A 17977-nucleotide genomic window follows, 5' to 3' on the forward strand; every position below is an offset into this window, starting at 1 on the left:
CTTCTCCCGGGTTCCCTCAATCCGGGCTGATGCTGAAAAATGACAATGTAATTTATGCTCCATTTATTTCCCATGCCACGGCCAAGCGTTCTAATTCACTAGTTTTGTCTGCACAGACCCCGCCCCCCCACCCTCGCCTCCCATGCTGAGCCAATATTGTGCTTAAATCTCATGCTCCGATTGTCATGGACCAATCCTGTATGGTACAATTAGATAGAGCGCGTAATTATAATGGCACCCCGTGTCCGTGCGGATCACCCTTTGAACTGCTCAAATGTTTACAGCGGAAGAGGGCCAAGGACGTATAAATCACCCCCCCCCTCCCCATCCACACTGTACTGAAGGCAAGCTGTAGTGCCACGCTGCCAGGTACTTTCTATTGCAAATGTTGAGCATGAATGAACATGAATCCAATAATCTCCTAAGATCTTTAAACACATTTTGAGCAGCACAATCTTCAAAAGTTTGACTGTAAGAATGCAAATCATAATATTTGCTATTACTGTAGACTTGGGTATACTGATGAATGAATTTAGTCTAACAGGATTACAAAAGGAATGGAGCTGATAATAGCTGGACTTTTTAAGTTATTACAAAGTACAGTACATGTTCATATTGCAAAAAAAAATTCTGAGATAAACGAAGATTGATGAGATTTGTTGTAAAAGTTGATTACCAATACAATACAAATATGATTATCAAGACTTCCTGCGAATGAGATGGGACCAAAACGGCAATATAAGGTCAGCCAAAATACACACACACACACACACACACACACACACAGGTAACCAACCTTGATGATTTGGTGAATTTCTACTGGTCGACTGTGGGAAGCCCGGCCCAATGATGTTTGCTTGTCTGTGATTGGCGGACCGCTCTATGTTGTCCTGCTAAAAGGGGGGAGAAAAAAGGCAGAAATGTAAAATAATAATAATACATTTTATTTCAAAGCGCCTTTAAAGACACCCAAGGTCGCTGTACAAAAGATATAAAAACACAAATATAAAATGTAAATAAAATGTAAAAACAGTCAGGTTATTAAAATGGTTTAAGAAACAAGAGCTGGGACTAAGAGTCTAATTACCACCTAGATACATAAATGTAATAATAATGATATAATAATAATAATAATAATTGTGATAATAATAATAATAATAACGTACAAATGATTCCTCCATGATTGAGCAGTCTGCCAGGAAAAATACTTTGTCACACCAACGTTCCTTCTCCTCACATTGAACATTTCCTTCATGCATTCATTTTCTACCGCTTACCCTCATGGGGGTCGTGGGGTGCTGGAGCCTATCCCAGCTGTCATCGGGCGAGACGTGGGGTACACCCTGGACTGGTGGCCAGCCAATCCCAGGGCACATATAGACAAACAACCATTCACACTCACATTCATACCTATGGACAATTTGGAGTGGCCAATTAACCTAGCATGTTTTTGGAATGGGGGAGGAAACCGGAGAAAACCCACTGGGAGAACATGCAAACTCCACACAGAGATGGCTGAGGGTGGAATTGAACTTGGGTCTCCAAGCTGTGAGGCCTGCGCGCTAACCACTCTCCCGCCGCGCAGCCGCATAGATTGTGTTTTTATTGGCCAATTCAGTGATGTTAACAGGGAACTCCTATGGCCAAGCAAACTACAGGCACCTAATAATACACTGCTAGATTTGGGATGCAGCACGAGGATGGTTTCTCGTTATTCTTTCCTCGACTCACGACTAAAACGTACAGATCTGTCCAGAATCTCAATGCACAAAAGGACGTTATGCACATACGCTGCACATTGTACACCGTAGGTTTGAACAAACACGTCATTTGGATTAGTGCCTAGTCCTGACAACACATGACACACATCCATTGAGTGTACGTGTATGTACAGTATGTGTAGACCTCTCATGCAGGGCCTAGCGAGAGCGAGAACAGAATGTCCCAGAGTAGATGACTGATGATGGCAGATACTGTCTCTCTGACACAGTGCAGCTTGGTAGTAGTGATCTTGCTGCTTCTTGTATGGTGGCACTTACAGTACACAGTGCAGGTACAGTATATCCTTGCTGAAACATGCTTGGCTTTGTCCCTCTGACATGCATTTCAAACTGAGTACACCATCAAAACCCAGCTAGCTAAGTCCCTTGGAAATTCATTCAAAGGTGTTTAGATAGTCTCAGCGTAATGCTGCCTTGTGGAGGACTTATAAAGTCACATCTAAAGTCACATCGTTGGTGGGAAAAGACAATGAAAGGTTCAGAGAGCAGTGACTTATGGTGACAATGGGGTGGAATTTCACCCAAATATAGGTCCATTATTCATAACAAAAGCTTGGTTGAATAGTTATGAATGTAGAAATTACAAGTCCCAAGATTTAGTGTAGTGTACCCTTACTTTACTGTACATAGTTATACCATTTTAACTTTTTGACATTTGGCCGTGTTATATATTCATCATTATGTTCTGCATTGTTTTTGGTGAATTTGCAAAAATGACATTTGTCTACATTGGTCTAAAAAGTATATGAAAATATTTTTAACCAGAGTGAATTCATCTTCTCTTTTAATGAGCAGCCTGTATTAACATAAATGAACTGACTGCTGTTTCACCCCCACCAGTATGACCATCATTGTACTGCAGTCAACCATTGGTCTTCCTGTTCAAAACTGTTACATGATGACCTTTACACATTTACATTATCTTGACTGAGGAAAGTAACAACAAATAAACCCAAACTATTTTTATTATTTTAAGTCTGAATGAACCGTGCTTCCTCATCTGAGTGGACGACGCCCGTCTTCCCATGTCATGCTTATTGAATACTTTTTACAGTAATAACCGTACTGCACTACATGTTTCCCTCACGGAGTAATGACATGAGAGGAATCAACGCCACACCATCAAGTGGATTTGTAACAATCAATATATTGTTAAATATTTGATGAGAGAAAACCCAGTCTGAATGTAGCGTCACTCCACAGTTGTGGATTCTGGACCCCAACCATCTGTGATTCTGGACCCCAACCATCTGCGATTCTGGACCCTAACCATCTGCCCACCCACGGAACCTCTCTTGATACCAAACAAGCCAACCACATCCAATCAGCAGTTTGCATTTGTTTCAGGTTCAAGCTCTGTTGGTCAGACTGAAAGTGAAATATTGGATCCTAATGAGACTACCATCATTCGGACATAAATAATAATGTACTCAACACAACATCACTCACCGAGCCCATCATCGCCACACAGCATTCTGTCCGGGGGTCCGGCCACCAGACTGTGACCCATCCCTCCCCAACCCAGTCATCCAAGTGATGGGACGGTACAGGAGTGGGTATGTGTGGGTGCATTCAGGACAGGACGGCTGGCCAAGGTTCAGCTCCGCTGAGCAAAGATGTCGGGACTCTTTCACAACATATACGGGTCTTGAATGGCGTTTTGTATGGCTGTCTGGGACTATATTAGCTAACCCACACACATACACAAACACACAAGAGCTTTAAAGTATACTCTTTTGTGCGTCTTAGCACAAAAAACCCAAAGCCAGACATCCATTCGCGCTTCTGTGGACAATTGGCAGAATTTCACGAGCGGATTTAATCCCATGGATAGTGGCCTTTTAGCATAATTTTCAGCCATGCCAGTCCTCTGCTTTTGGTTACGAGGCTAATAAAGCCCAGACCCAAACCAGCGGAGAGGCTAAATGAGACAACAAAAGAAAAGCCAACTTGGGTCTTTGTTCTCTTTCTTTTTAGGCCTGCTCTTTCTCAGTCTGGTTGGCACTCCAACACAGCATGCACACACATACACGTCCATAAGAGGGGTCAAGGCGGGACTGCGGGAGGCCAAGTTTGGACATGGATCATACAAGTGTCCTTTCATATTGATGAAGTTGAGGAGTGCTCATGGAGTTGAGCCTTTCAAATGGGCTGAGTGGTAGACCAGATAGACCAGATAGACCAGCCTTTAAATCGGCCACTCAAACAAAAAGAAAAGCCGAGCCTTTCGATGAGGTCAGACTGGGGTCAAATGTTATGACAAATGATTGAATATGAACCGATATTAATACAGACATCATAACAACCTCTAATGCAGTTTGTTCCTGAAAATAGCTTTGTATAAAGTTTCGTATAAGCCATTGGTTGGTCCACTTTTCATGACGATGGAAAATAGGGTGCAGAAGTCCAACCACGTCCGACCTTGGCTGCACTCTAACGAGTAAATGCTGTAAACAGCCTGGTAAATTTCCTGTATGATACAGTGGTGGGAAAAAGTTTGGGCACCCCTGATAATTGAATGACTCCTTGTTGGGATCAGCCATTCCAGGTAAATATATCATATAGAAGACCAACACAGGGATAGATGACAAGTCTAATGAAGTTTAGAGGATTTACAGAAAATTACTCCAACAAAAGTAGGCAGGTGCCTAAATTTGGGCACCCCAAAAGAAAAACAACAAAACTAAGACTGATTTTAATGTTCACTTACCCATTCATTTGTAATTCTTTTTGCATCACTTTCTGCATGTAAAACTAGAATTATTGTTCGTAAAATGTGTTTTGTGTAAACATTTGGGGTGTCTGGAATGAATTCACTGGCTTTACATTCTTTTCTTTGGGATCATTTACTTTGGTTAGAGTTCCTTTTGGTTTGAGTCGGATTAATGACGTTAACCAAGGCACCACTGTACAAACACACAAATCTTTTCATTCTATAACATAATGAAAAGTTAATAAACCATCATTTCATTTCTGAAATATGCCTTGTTTATTGTGGGGGTACTCCAACATTATGTTAGTATTCCCACGAAATCCTATTAATTGGAGTTGAAAAGTTGAAAACAGCCTTCCTTTGAGTCAAGCTCTGGAGAGAATCCCCGCTGACAGAAGAATGGATCTTACCTGATAATTGGGATGATGCAGGAAATAATCAGGACATCCCGCCACAGCCATGATTTGTGTTCAGTTCTTTCGTACAATCTGCTTGAAACAGTCTGGAAGATAAACTAAGCAGAACCTGCAGAGGAGAAAGACAAACAAAAGGCTATTAAAGTCTATTAAAAAAACGCAACACTTATTCTACCATATTTTCCATATACATTTCTGACCAAATATGATCTAAATATGAATATGAAATACGTCACAGCTATGGTAATTACTCTTTAGAGGACTTTTTCATGTACTGTACCACCTTTGGAGACCCTTGGGTTAAAAAAAGAATGACCAGCACTAAATGAAATGTATTTCTTTCGGTGGATATCCTACTAACCTTTTGGTCCTGCTGCCACTCAACAAACACCTCTGAACGCTAACCCAAAAATACACTGCAGGCACCCCCCCAGAGCTTAAGTTAGACCTCGGCGTATATTTGGAGCCCAGCAGCTCAATCACAAAACTATGAAGGCTCATATGCGGCAGTTCACGACCCTCCTTTGGTATTCCAAAAATATGGCTTGCCATTAATTAAAGCTACTTTTATCTTGTGTTTGCATTGGAGCTTATGTATGTGTGTGTGTATATCTCTATTTTTGTGTATGTACTGTATGTGTGTCGGTGAGGGTATTTACACATGAGGTATATGTTTTCCATACTTATTTTTTTAGACTCTTTCAGAAGTTCTTTTAAAAGCGGTGCATCATGTTGTCCCTGGCTGATCGGGCAGTGTAAAATCCTAACATAAAAAAAACACTGTAGTTGTCCGCTACCAATTTCCATCATTAACCAGAGAAATAGGACGTTCTATCCGGCTGGACCTTAAAAGACCTCGAAGAAGAATAGTGAAAGTCATGAAAAAGCGTTAACTTCACCATGAAAATCAATGTTGCCCTTTAAGCCTTTATTATTGTTGGTCTGCTCAAAAATCATCCAGTGTTTTGCTGTGATTAGAAGTCGTTTATTTTCAGTTTCCTTTCAGCTAACCTGATTTTTCTGCCCTTTTTTAGGAGCTTCAGAATTGCTCCCAAATAATGATGAAACCATGAATGCAATCTTAACAAGGACATTGGCAAGGGTCTGTCAAAGACTGGTGAATGGACTTGCGTGTAATGAGTGTGCGTCACACTGCGTCACACAGTGTTACGACTCCTCATTAAGCCATGGAGTTGCTGACTAGCTACACTTCAACTGTATGTTGATTATATTTCGGTTGTCACAGGAGTCGAAGGACAGAACCAGGCATGATGCCCCTTTTCAACTCCACTCTACTCTGGCTTTCCACTTCAAAACTGGACTGCCAAAAAGCTGCAGGAACGTGTCATAGAAATGATACACAGTGGTGTGAAAAAGTGTTTCCCAATTTCCTTTTTTTTGCGTGTTTTTCAACTTAAATCCTCCAGATTGCTCGGGACAGTCACTGGAGATCTCCAGCGGCTGTATCCTGGGGCATTGGCCAGGAATAACACCCCAGATACGTGAAAGGTAGCTAAACTCCAAACCCCCCCCCCAGGCCTTACATTGCATATGAGCCCTTTTTGGATTCAATCTATGCAATATTCAAGAATCTGTACGGCCAAACCTTTGCACACTGAAGATGTGACAAGGACAGACCTGGCAACCTTGGATTTTTATGTATTGATTTTCTGACACAGGCTGCAAATGTAATTAATTAAAACAGCAATGAACTATTACACTTCAGTATTACAGTGTACAATATCCAGTTACAAAGTAGAAATCATTTTAGTGTACTCAAAATGTGTACAAGGTGGCAGGTAGGACGTAAACAGTACAGGCCCTTGAAAAGCATAGAGACTCCTAGCAAACCTGCGCGTCGCCTCCTGCCCAAATCAATGTGGTCAACAGTACCATCAGATAAACATGTGTTGGCGATCAACACACTCAGTCCATCTCAAGGTTAATGTGCTGATATGTGCTTATACCTCCAAAGGTTTAGCTTTAACATGGCAAGGTGATCAGCGCTGAAGAGAGGCTAGAGGCCAAGTCTGGGATCATCACACATCTGAGCTATTTAAAGTAAAGCCTCATTAAAACAGTAGATGGAAACATCTCTCTCAACACGTCACCTTTGCGCAGCGGTGGATCAATCAATGTCTGGGACTAACTAGCATATCAGACAGACGATGAAGGTGCAGTTTTCCTTCTTTTTGAACATATCATCTGACACAGCAACTCAAGCTGGTAGCACTTGTACTGCCTTATATAACATTATAAAGTAAAAGTATCATATAAGACTAAATTCCTAAATGATTGTCTTTTGTAAGAATCTGCAAGAGCACCCAATCTAATAACTTCTGTTTGGAAAGCAACTTTATTTCTTATGGAATGCCAGTAGCTACAGGATGTATGAATAAGTGGCGCTCCCCAAGTCCACTGTAGCGACTGCAGATCAGCTTACAACCCATCAATGATGCTATATTATACTGTACAAAGAAAGGGTGCTGACCCAAAGAGCAAGGTGAGACTTATGGGTGAGATGGTGTGGATATGCATCTCTGTATACGACCACGCCCATTGGCTATGTTGTACTTTGGAATACAGTCATGAATTATTCAAGCCATAACTTTAATAATGCCTTCCCTGCAGCATCTTCCCCTCATGGGGGCCGCTTGGCCTTTCCAGAGAGTCCAATAAAAGCACATTGAAGAGACACACATTGAAATATTCAACTTTTAACCTTACAGACAATATAGAGGCCCAAAGTAAAATAAATGGCCATCTAGTAGGATGCACCCGCAAATATACCTCATAAATGTGATTTTATCTGGCTGCTGTTGGTCAAGGTTGGCTGTCCTCTTGACCCGTCTTTCTGATGACTTCTGTCTCCATCTGCTTTGCTTTTAGTGTCCCAAACAGAGATTACCGTTGTTGTGACACACAGGGTATAGACTGTGTCATAATGGTATAGTCACAATGGTAGACCCTACCCTAAAAACGGAGTAGCCATGTAAATGACATTCATTTTGAACGAAGAATAAGCCTTTGTGTCCCTTTGGGTTTCATTCAACACCATCACATACGCTGCCAGTTTTTATAATCCAAAACTAAGAAAACATGGGCTCAGTAGCAGCAACTGCCCGCTTCCAACTCAGCTGTGCAGCTGTGTCAACTCCTCTCCTTGTGTATGCGATTGTAAAATGTGTTCATCTTACTCACCGTGCCTTGGGTTAATTTGACTGGACACAGCTGAACACTACGCTGCTCCGCTCTGCTTAGTCATCTTTGGAATGCAGGGAGCACATTTTTTCCCATATCGATAGCGATACAGCAACACCACCACCCAGGCTAATGGGTGGATGGTGGAGACAAAATGCCATCCCATAAGATATCACCATGACCACTTGATTGCATTGACTGAAGGCTGTCAATCACAATGTCATCAAGATACACAACCCTCAGATCAATCTTAAGTCTTTGCTATGCACTTTCTGTTCACTAGTTGTCCTGAACTCTGCTTTTTGGTTTTCACTTTCTACTCTTATTTTGCTGCTTTGTACACCCGTATATGTTTTTTGAAAAGCGCTGTAAAAATAAAATGTATTATTCTCCTTATGATTGCGATTATGAATTAAGGTAATTCATTTCCTGATTGAATTGATTAGAACGAATGCCGCAGCTGCCAACAAATGGTATAAATATCATACTGTATTTATTTATATTCACTTTCTGCTTTTCCCTGTCAAGGGTGGCCACAGCAAAGATTCCAACCCGTCCCACATTATACCACGGGGGACATAATACCAGTTTTTGGGAGGGTCTCATTTTGAAAGCATGAAATTCAATAGCATGAAACGTCAACAAAACAAGGATTTATCCCGCACTCCAAACCTCTGTCTTACATAAATATGACAATCTGCATGCGCTTAACAATACTAAACCATTGCCGTCCCCGGGGAGGGGTGTACCACTTTCTGTCAGCATCTATTCACCCATTTTTTACAGTACATTTCTAATTGCTTCTTTTTCTCATCAGCTCAGTCACCGTCGGACCCAAATAGCCCACTCAAAATCTAGCCTTTGTCCAAAAGTACAACGTTTGGCACTTCCTGAAGTAAACAACCTTTAAAGTGAACTTTAGCTTAGCCCTAAAATGATTGCATTGTAAGGGAAAACTGCACTTTCCCACAACGACCCAAGCGCCACTATGATGCCCCACGCCCACCCACTCCCTCTTCTCCAAAATCTGGTCTTGCCCTGGTGTCAGTCCCCATGGCCCCTCCCCAATCTTGAAGCTATTCGATCCCCAACATCAACAGGTCCTAATTTGAGAAATGGCACCGATCCAAGTCATGGCGTGGAGTCTACAATCCACTTGAGCGAATGTAGTGAACTTAGCCCAACCCCTGAGGAGAGGAGAGGTCATTTATTGACGTGTATATGTTTAAACTGGTCAGACACTTCCATTGAGACTAACTGGGGGTGGTACTGGGAGTTATCAAAACTTCCTGTGACCTTCAGATGATGGATCATGATGTATTAGATGTAAAGTTACATGTTGCAGGTCTATAAGCATGCTTCTTTTAAGACACATGCACACATGAGCAAGCGCTTGGTGAAAGAAAACCTCCCTCGAGGGGCGAAATCCTTGAACCAACCCCAGGCTGCATGTGTGACTAGCTTAGGTTGCTCCTTTGGTCCTGCTTTGGTCCACCGTAATCTTTAGCTGAATGTATGGTTGCCTACCCATATTCAAACGAGAACAATAGTAATATCTTTAACGTGAAGACAAACAGTCCCACCAATAGCCAAATTATATCACATAAAACTTAATTATAAAAACATAATTAACTTGAGGTCAAATATGGTCAGACGGTACTGTTTGTCAGGCATGACGCAAGAGTAACAAGCACTTTATTGTGATGCTTTTTGTATCTTAAGTAACTTCTAAATGAGACTTTTCATTCCAATTATCAGCTTTCTGCTGTCTCCAACGAGGTTGACGGTGTGAGCGTGGAAGTACGTGTGTGGGCTGGTGGTGATTTATTCTGCAGCGCAACACGGAACGATGGACAGAGCGGAACAGAGCATCTCTGTATTCGGTTTTAATCAGCAGATTAGATGGTAGTCACTCCTCACTGGATGTGCTTGTTGCACATGTTGATTAGTCATTAATTGGCAGCTTGCATTATTTGAGAGCAGCAGCGTAAAGTGGGGCTATAAGAGAGGGCCTGATGTCATGCCGGGGGAGGCTGAATAGCATCGGTCTATGAGAGAAAGGCCTTTTGGAATCCTAATTGGATGAGGATTTTAGGACTGCTCCAGAGAACCAGTCTTATGCAATGGCCAAGATGAATGCATTGGCCTTCGGGGAAATGGTGGACAAGATGGCGTTATTGGTGACGGTTATTGGAAGGGTTCGCTTACATGGACAACCTTTAAAAACACCTAAAGGCAGCACTGAGCCTCATTAAAAGGAGTGCAATATAAAGAAAGTCACATTGGAAGTGACATTGTCAACACCAACAAATATTTTTTACATTTGACATTGTATCATAAAAAGTGGGGACCACTGTGGGGTAAAGCCATTTATTCTATTTATGTACACAAGTACACAATTGTAAACCCTAATCTAGGGGAATCCCGTACAACTTTTTCACTTCCAATGCCGTCCGCGAGCATAGACTGTTGGAAAAAGTTTGATCAAGTGATGTTGCACAAACAGAAAAACGGGCAACAGTACAAATGAGAAAAACTGACTCATTTACTTATTGATGCCCCTGGTGGTGCAATCAGAAATAGACTTAGTGTAGTTAGCCTAGACACCATCAGGGTCGGGCTCTTTCTCGTACAGCCAATGACTTTTTGCCACCCCATGGGATTTCATCACGCATTGCAAATGTGTCAAACAGCGGTTCATGTTTCAGAGAGCCGTAGTGTTGCAAAAACTGGTAGCGTATACGGTCACACGATACCGGCAATATATGATGGAAAACACATAAATACGTCAGCATCACACCGTGCGGCCACACAGACCCAAATTACGACTTGATTTGACTTAGCAATACCCGCGTTTTCAGCGATAAAAGACAAGGCTTGGTGGTGAAAGAGCCAACAAAAGAGTAGCGAGCGAGTTAAAAGGCGGGGCAGAGAGTGCATAGATATAAACAAAGCAACAACATAAACTGAGCCAAGTTTCAGACACGAGGTGTTAAAAAAAACTCTCCGTACGTGTAAGAGATACCATTTCATCAACACCCTCAGCACATGCCCACCTGAGCCTACAGTCCATCAAGTGTTGAGTTACGTGAATAATAAAAGGCAACACTCATGCCTCGCACGCCGGTTTGGGTTTCAGCCATATTTGGACCAAAACCAGCCGGTGAGAAACCCGATCCATTGTACACTCTGGAGGTTAGACAAGCAGGCGTTGCATGGCCTTAGGTCACTCGTGGAAAGTAGCAGGAATCAGGTTTGTATAGATGTCCTCTGGGAGCTGTGGTTTTTAGAAACACTTCTTGCAAAGCAGAAATTAATTCCATGGCGGTTACCATATAAAACCTATATACCAATAAAACCTATGACACGACTGTTCGCAGAATGTTTGAAACCATCCAAAACCTGGTCAACAAGTGGTTTTCATAAGACTGAAAAATGTGTCCGATAAACTCAGGGGAACAAAGTTGACATGAGTCAGATAGACGAGTTCAGGTCAAACTTTAGCCAAAAAACCCATAGCAGAGTTCAATGTCACCGGGGTACCTTTTGACCATTAGCGTCCCAGCTGAGAATTTGGCAGCAGAAAGGAGTTGCTTTTCGAGCCACTCAGTTGGTGGACATGAACTGTGCTGAGGTCCCCCAGCAGGCATTGGTTAATGGTGTCATTACATCAGGGACGGGGTATTAACAGTATATAAGCCTAGACTAACCAGTGCTGAATGACTGCTGGCTGACGCAAGACCCAATGGAATGCTGCCTAGAGCACAGCCACGAGCTCTGATTGCACCAATAGCGGTTAATAGGATATCTCCGCCACTTTTATGGCAGCTTTAAGTACGTGCATACGAGGACGGACAAGGAGGCACTAACGCTATATTTGCGTGGCCAAAAAACAAGCGTATATTTAAAATGAGGTGTCACTTTTGGCGCTTTAACAAATCACCGGTCTTACTGCGACCAAGCAAATATTTTCATCCCCAAAATCTGGTAGATCGGTGCCAAATATGGCTTTACATATTTTTCAACGGTTTATCCCAAGACACAACATTTGGGTTTTGAATGCTGCAAAAAGACGAGTACACTTTGTGCATATAATTATGAGCAATATGTGCAGTCAGCAGCCTTTTGGCAGCTTGTCGTCTTGCAGAGTTCATGCCCCATCATGCCTGTGCTTAGTGAGCAAGGACTTGAAATAGCAGGCGGGGTGTAGAGGGGGTGAGCACAAACCACAATGCGAGCGGCTGCCATGCGCACAGGGATGCAACCGCAACATCACTGAGCGAAAGCAGGAATTAAAGCAGGAATTAATGGGCGAAGGCAGGGAAGAGAAATCCTCAACGGTTACAGATGAGAAAAAGTCCCAAGCGAGACCTGACTTAGGCTTTAGCCTCTTTAAGCCAAGGTAGCGGTCACCTGATCCCACAATGCTTAGGTGGAAGAGACTAAATGGCTAAAGTTTCTAGCAAGTACCACAGCCAACCTAGCTTCACTCTAAACAATCTCAAGGATTCCGTCTCACTTTGGAGTGCAGTCGGTCGCACTCCAAGGCACATTCCCGTGAACGGTGGAAGGCGGACGCTATTCTATTCTCCAACAGAGTCCTTTCATGTTGCATTGAACAACAAAAAAAACCAAAAAGTTCCATTTACAAATACCATGATGAAACCACGACTCTGCTATACTCAGCATCCATAACTGTAACAACAAACATATTGCATCATTTGCCTCGCTGACCACCAATTGCAATTTTCTGGTTTCAACAGCATAAATCTTAATGTTCCAAACTTACTTAAAACAATACAAGCTTTTGTTTTAACTGCACATGAGGTAGTTCTGTCAAATGTAAATGAAACGTTTAGAAAATTGCTGTCCAAACAACTAAAAACAAACAAAACTTGCACAACAGGTTAGGCTGCAGACCTGCTTTGAGCCTCTAACCAAAAATAAAGTGCACAGTGGAAGATGAATAGCCGTCCAATGCCATCAACTCTCAATTTCCCTCACAGTAGATTTGCTCTTTACACGGCTCGCAAGTGCCAACAGCAGCCGTTGGCCTGGGTCTCTGCTCAGACTAGCTTTATCTGTTGTCTTAGCTTAAAGGGCAACTGCACTTCATCATTCACAACCCTTATGTGAACATAAACACATATTTCTTTCTGAGGACTGGAAACTTCACTGGTGACTTCACTAATGTTTTAATCATCAAAATACAGCAATATACATGCAATAAAACGCTTTTAAAGGTTTTTTAGGCGGCTTTGTAGTCAAAATAAGTGTGTCCCAATGATGTGCATTGTTAGCTAGGTCATATTAACTTGTTTTCTTGCGCTATATGTGTTCATGTTTCACATAAGGATTGATGGGCAAAATTCCCAAAAAAGTGCGGCTCCCCAGACACCAGATCGCCCCAGACACCGTCGAACAGAGTACATGCTTAATACCTACCCAATTAAATCAGTTATAGTACCTGGTCTAACTAAGATGATAATGCTCAGTTTGCTTGGTTCGGTCTTTATTATATACAAGGAGGTGTTGCTAATATTGGGGTTACCTTACACCCGTATAGCTAAATGAGGAGGAAGAGATTGTATAATACAGGTGAATTCGTGTTTTGACAGTAGTGGTAATCATATGACAAAAATCAAGTGGAGCCCCTCCCTCCAGTCAATACCACCCCCCACCGCACCCCCCCCTTGACTCTCAGTACCACCACCTATCCTGCGGAGGATAGAGGATTGAATGCCGTCAGAAATGTCACATGTTGTGCAACTTTTTTTTTGTAAACATAAAAGTTGATTTGGAAGGAAGCCCAAAATGACAAAGCAGAATAGACTTTTTATGAAGAGTCATTTTGTTAGATAAGATCATAATCAGGCTCTCTTCCTCTCCATATCTTTTTATGCCGATTAGTGTGACCCGTTTATCTCAGTTCACTCACAGCAACATGTGCATTTTGGCATGATCTCACATAAAAACATACAGTACAGTTTACACATGCAAAGAGTTTCATTGTCGCTAGCAGAAAGGTTTGAATCAGGGTTGTAGTGGTATGGAAGTGGACTGCAGGATGGTGAGGGGGAGTTGGTTTCCTTTTTTAGCTTCATGGAAGGGGCAAGGTACTGCATTAGAAATACCCCTGAGAATAATCGTCAGTTATACACCATTTAATAATTATCATACCATCTTTGGAAGAGCATCTTTTTGCTGGATAACATATGATTCCAATTATTCTGTCCAATATTTGCTTATATTCTGAATTACACAGCATGATTGAAAAGTAACTCACCCTTTTAAAATACTTATAATTTATTCATGTTTTTTTTTCTTCAGTTTTTTGTGTATGTTCCATGAGGTATGGGAAATAAATCTGAGTTCTTTTCTTTTCAGATGGATTATTTTGTTTAAAATGAGAAAGCCCAACAAAAATGGTGGACATCTTTCTTATCCTACAAGAACGGGCCAGCTAGCGGCACATCACCCTTCATCCTGGATGATAACATCAATGCCCAAAGGCACTTCAGCATGCTGGCCGCTTATCACTACTTGGGAGAATATTGAAGATTTGATTTTCTGGCAAGATGCCGCTCCTTTTTTGTTATTGCCGTTTGGGAATGACTGACTGCCCCCTTCCTCTGGAGATGGATGGGTCGCCCTGGTCCTGGTCCACATGAGTGGTCTGCCAGAGGTCCTGACTTAACACCCTGCCACTTTTTCCTTTGGGTTTGGATATAAAGGGCAGGTCTATTCTACCAAACCAACGACTTCAGAAGAAGCTGAAGTGTGAATACGAGAAGTTATGTCTTCCATCCCACAAGAGTTCCTTGTGAAATCAGCTCATGCAATCCAAGGCAGACTGAAAAACTGGTGGAGAATGCTGGCATCCATATCAAATTTGAAATAAAACACTTAGTTTTCCTCTCGGAATTGAATATATACACATGGGAACATCTGTGTTTAGTGAAGCATGAGATCAGGGGTGGGCAAACTGCAGCCCACGGGTCACATCAGGCCCGCCAAGCGTCATTTTGCTTTGTTTGTTGCATTGCTACTTGATTGCAAAATATGTTGATGAGGTTTTCAGAGCAGTAAACGAGGACTTAACACAGTCCGAACTTTCAGTGTTGTGGCCAGTCCAGGGTGCGCCCCGCCTCCCACTCCAAGACAGCTGGGATAGGCTCCAGCACACCCCTGCAACGCTGGTGAGGATAAGCGGCATAGAAGATGGATGGATGGATGATGCAGCCGGACTACCCAGCATGCCTTGCTGGCATTTGGAAATAAGTTTTAATTTTGTTGCACCGTGAGCAAGTATGTGGCTCTGCCCGATTCCAACCAGCTTTATATTGACCCCCCCCGGCCTTTCCCTTTTCTTTAACCTAATGAGGCCAGCGAGTCAAAAAGCTTGCCCACGGTGCCCCCACCTTAGATTCTAGTTTAGTTATTCTGGTTTACATTATAAACCACTGTACCACCGTGTACAACTGTCATGTTGCAGTACTTTTTGCACAAAGTAGTCTTCTCTAAAAGGACCCGAACAGCAACATTCCCAACAGTTTATGATCTATGAATCAACCAACACATTTGCTGGTTCACTTAAAATCGGCATTTAAACAATACGATGAGATAAGACAACACCCATACATCCATCCATCCATCCATCCATCACTGTGACGATGTTCCCAGAGGGAAGTGGCGTCACCATCAGGTAGCCACAGATCTACACAGACGGCAGTTTTCTTGTTTTGTTACTCATCCAGCAGTCTACCTGTGGTACATGTTTCCTTGAGGTCCTTGTTAGAGGATAAAAAGTGTAAAAAGTACTGCAACTTTAAACAACTTTAGAGAAGGTCAAAGTAAGTTCACTTGTAAAGGTTATATTGCATTTTGGTTCACAGATATTGGAGCAATAAAGCATAATCGGCTCATCCCATAGTGAATGGGTCTGGGAATCACTGATCTAACCAACTGGGATTCCACTCTGCACCCATGCCGTGGGACAAGGCGAGTATTCCTGGGAAAACGCCTCCGTCTTTCTAATTTCCCACCCCCTAAAAGGCTGCCAAATTGTTGTGGGGGGGCGCAGGCGTCCCACCGCAAAGTGGGCTATGTGCTACTCGAAGCTGCTGTTACGCAATCGTCAACACGACATGCTGGCAGGCGGACACCGCTGGGGTCCAAGTAGCACCGAGCCAGGCTTGAATGGAGCTTCAACGCGGGGGGAGAAGGTGAAGGAAAGTCCAACAGAAGCGCTACGAAGTGCTGCGGCTACAGCGGAGTCCTTCGAGAGTTCATAGAAAGTTGAACAACCGACAAAAGTTGAAAGTTTGCCCGCAGGCTGACACAGAGTCCGCGGGGGGGAGCGGCGTCTTCATCCGGTACCACTCACCTCACAGCCGGTCAGCCAGCCAAGCTACGACCCTCGCGGACTCGCACGGCCCTGTGGAGGCGAAAGGGACCCGGCACTCGGCTCACTTCGCTGCGGCCAACATTCCCGAGTAGACGGAAGCGGCGAGAGGAGCCGCGGCGGATGGAAGGGAAGCAAAAGGAGCGAAGGAATTGTGACGCCGAAGATTCCCGAGTCAGGTCATCTCATGCGGGAGAGCAGGGATACACACACGCGTGCGCGCGCGCAGGCTCACATGCCCGCGTGCGCGCCAGGAGGTCCGCCCCGCCAACTAGCCACGCCCTCAAAAGCGAGGGCACTTCAATGCCATTAATGCTGCGTTCAGGGTTGCTGGGACTGAGGGCGTGCCCACAGAATCCCTTCTGTGTAATCTTACAACTGTCTCTTGCGCGTTCTAGGCACCGGTTGTAAAAAGTGTAGGACCGACTAAAGTTATGCACCAAACATTTTGATAGTTTTTTTTACGACCTGTCATCTCTACATTTACGATCATGCCAATGCTATGCAACGCACGTACATACCCTGAAGGGACCATGCGCATCCAGTCAACATTTCAAACCGTATTTATTAAAGTTTTCGATAAACCTTGTTGACATTAAGTATGTCACAAATCCAAAAATAATAATCCCGCTGGATGGGGTCATGTCTCCCTGCTCCGGTTACCTTCCCGGCACTGTTGGGGGTTTTATTCATTGAGGGGGGGGGGGGGGGGTTGCGTAAGCCCCTCTGATGTTTATGTGAGTGGGAAGAGCAGCACCAGGAAGTTTAGGTTAGGCCATGTTTTGCTGCTTAGGACTGGTAACTCCTATCATTTGGTAGTTGGACAATGACTGTTGATGAATAAAACTATCAACATTTATAATAAAAATTATAAAATTTAAATATATACAGCATGGTCCATGAATTCAACTTCATGTCTGTTTGCCCCGCCTTTAAAGCAAGCAGTGGCAGGTGTAAGCATTCTTATGGCTTTTTGCTCCCCCCTTTCTGTCCTGCCATCCTGGTATTATTGTTTTCTCCCGTCTATCACCAGGCTATCCAACCACGTGCTTTTATTGGTTTCCCCTCTGTCCCCTCTTAAACCGGTGTATGTCATTTGTTTGGAATTGCACCAGTCTCAACAGGAGCATTAGACTCGCTGCAAGGGTTAAAAAAAAGGTTTTAGACCAGGGGTGGGGGACCCCTGAGAGAGCCATGAAGGCCACATATTTTAAAATGTATATCTGTGTGAATACAACACAGTAACTAAAAGGAGATACTGTGAGACGTCATGGCAACACACCATGGGAGTCTGCAGTGCAAGAGGTCATCAGTCGTCAACAGCGTGTCTGGATCAGGACGGCGGGGGGGGGGGGCTCACACTGTGGCTTGAAGAAACACCTCGGTATACATAGAAGGAAACAAAGGGCAAACAAAAATTCAAGCGGCACATTTATCAGTCATAGTCTGAAACCAGCTAATC

At 43.2% G+C, this 17977-nt stretch overlaps 1 protein-coding gene across 3 annotated transcripts in view; it reads right to left on the reverse strand.

Moving 5' to 3' along the window:
• The window catches only part of LOC131105070 (growth factor receptor-bound protein 10-like), a 53085-nt gene extending 36355 nt beyond the window's left edge, over positions 1-16730 (reverse strand). Inside the window, exons 1-3 of one of the 3 annotated variants that reach the window (XM_058052806.2) lie at positions 16498-16730; positions 4905-5019; positions 797-893 (exon numbers count right to left, since the gene is read on the reverse strand). In XM_058052806.2, coding sequence (XP_057908789.2) covers positions 797-893; positions 4905-4955 — 148 coding nt within the window. In that variant the 5' untranslated portion in view covers positions 4956-5019; positions 16498-16730. The remainder of the gene's footprint in view (positions 1-796; positions 894-4904; positions 5020-16497) is intronic. The other 2 variants (XM_058052805.2, XM_058052804.2) reach the window with 2 other exon arrangements.
• Between the last annotated feature and the right edge of the window lie 1247 nt (positions 16731-17977).

Source organism: Doryrhamphus excisus, linkage group LG5 (assembly GCF_037039965.1).
Source record: "Doryrhamphus excisus strain RoL-2023G ecotype Guam linkage group LG5, RoL_Dexc_Guam_v1.1, whole genome shotgun sequence".
NCBI classification, from domain to species: Eukaryota; Metazoa; Chordata; class Actinopteri; order Syngnathiformes; family Syngnathidae; genus Doryrhamphus; species Doryrhamphus excisus.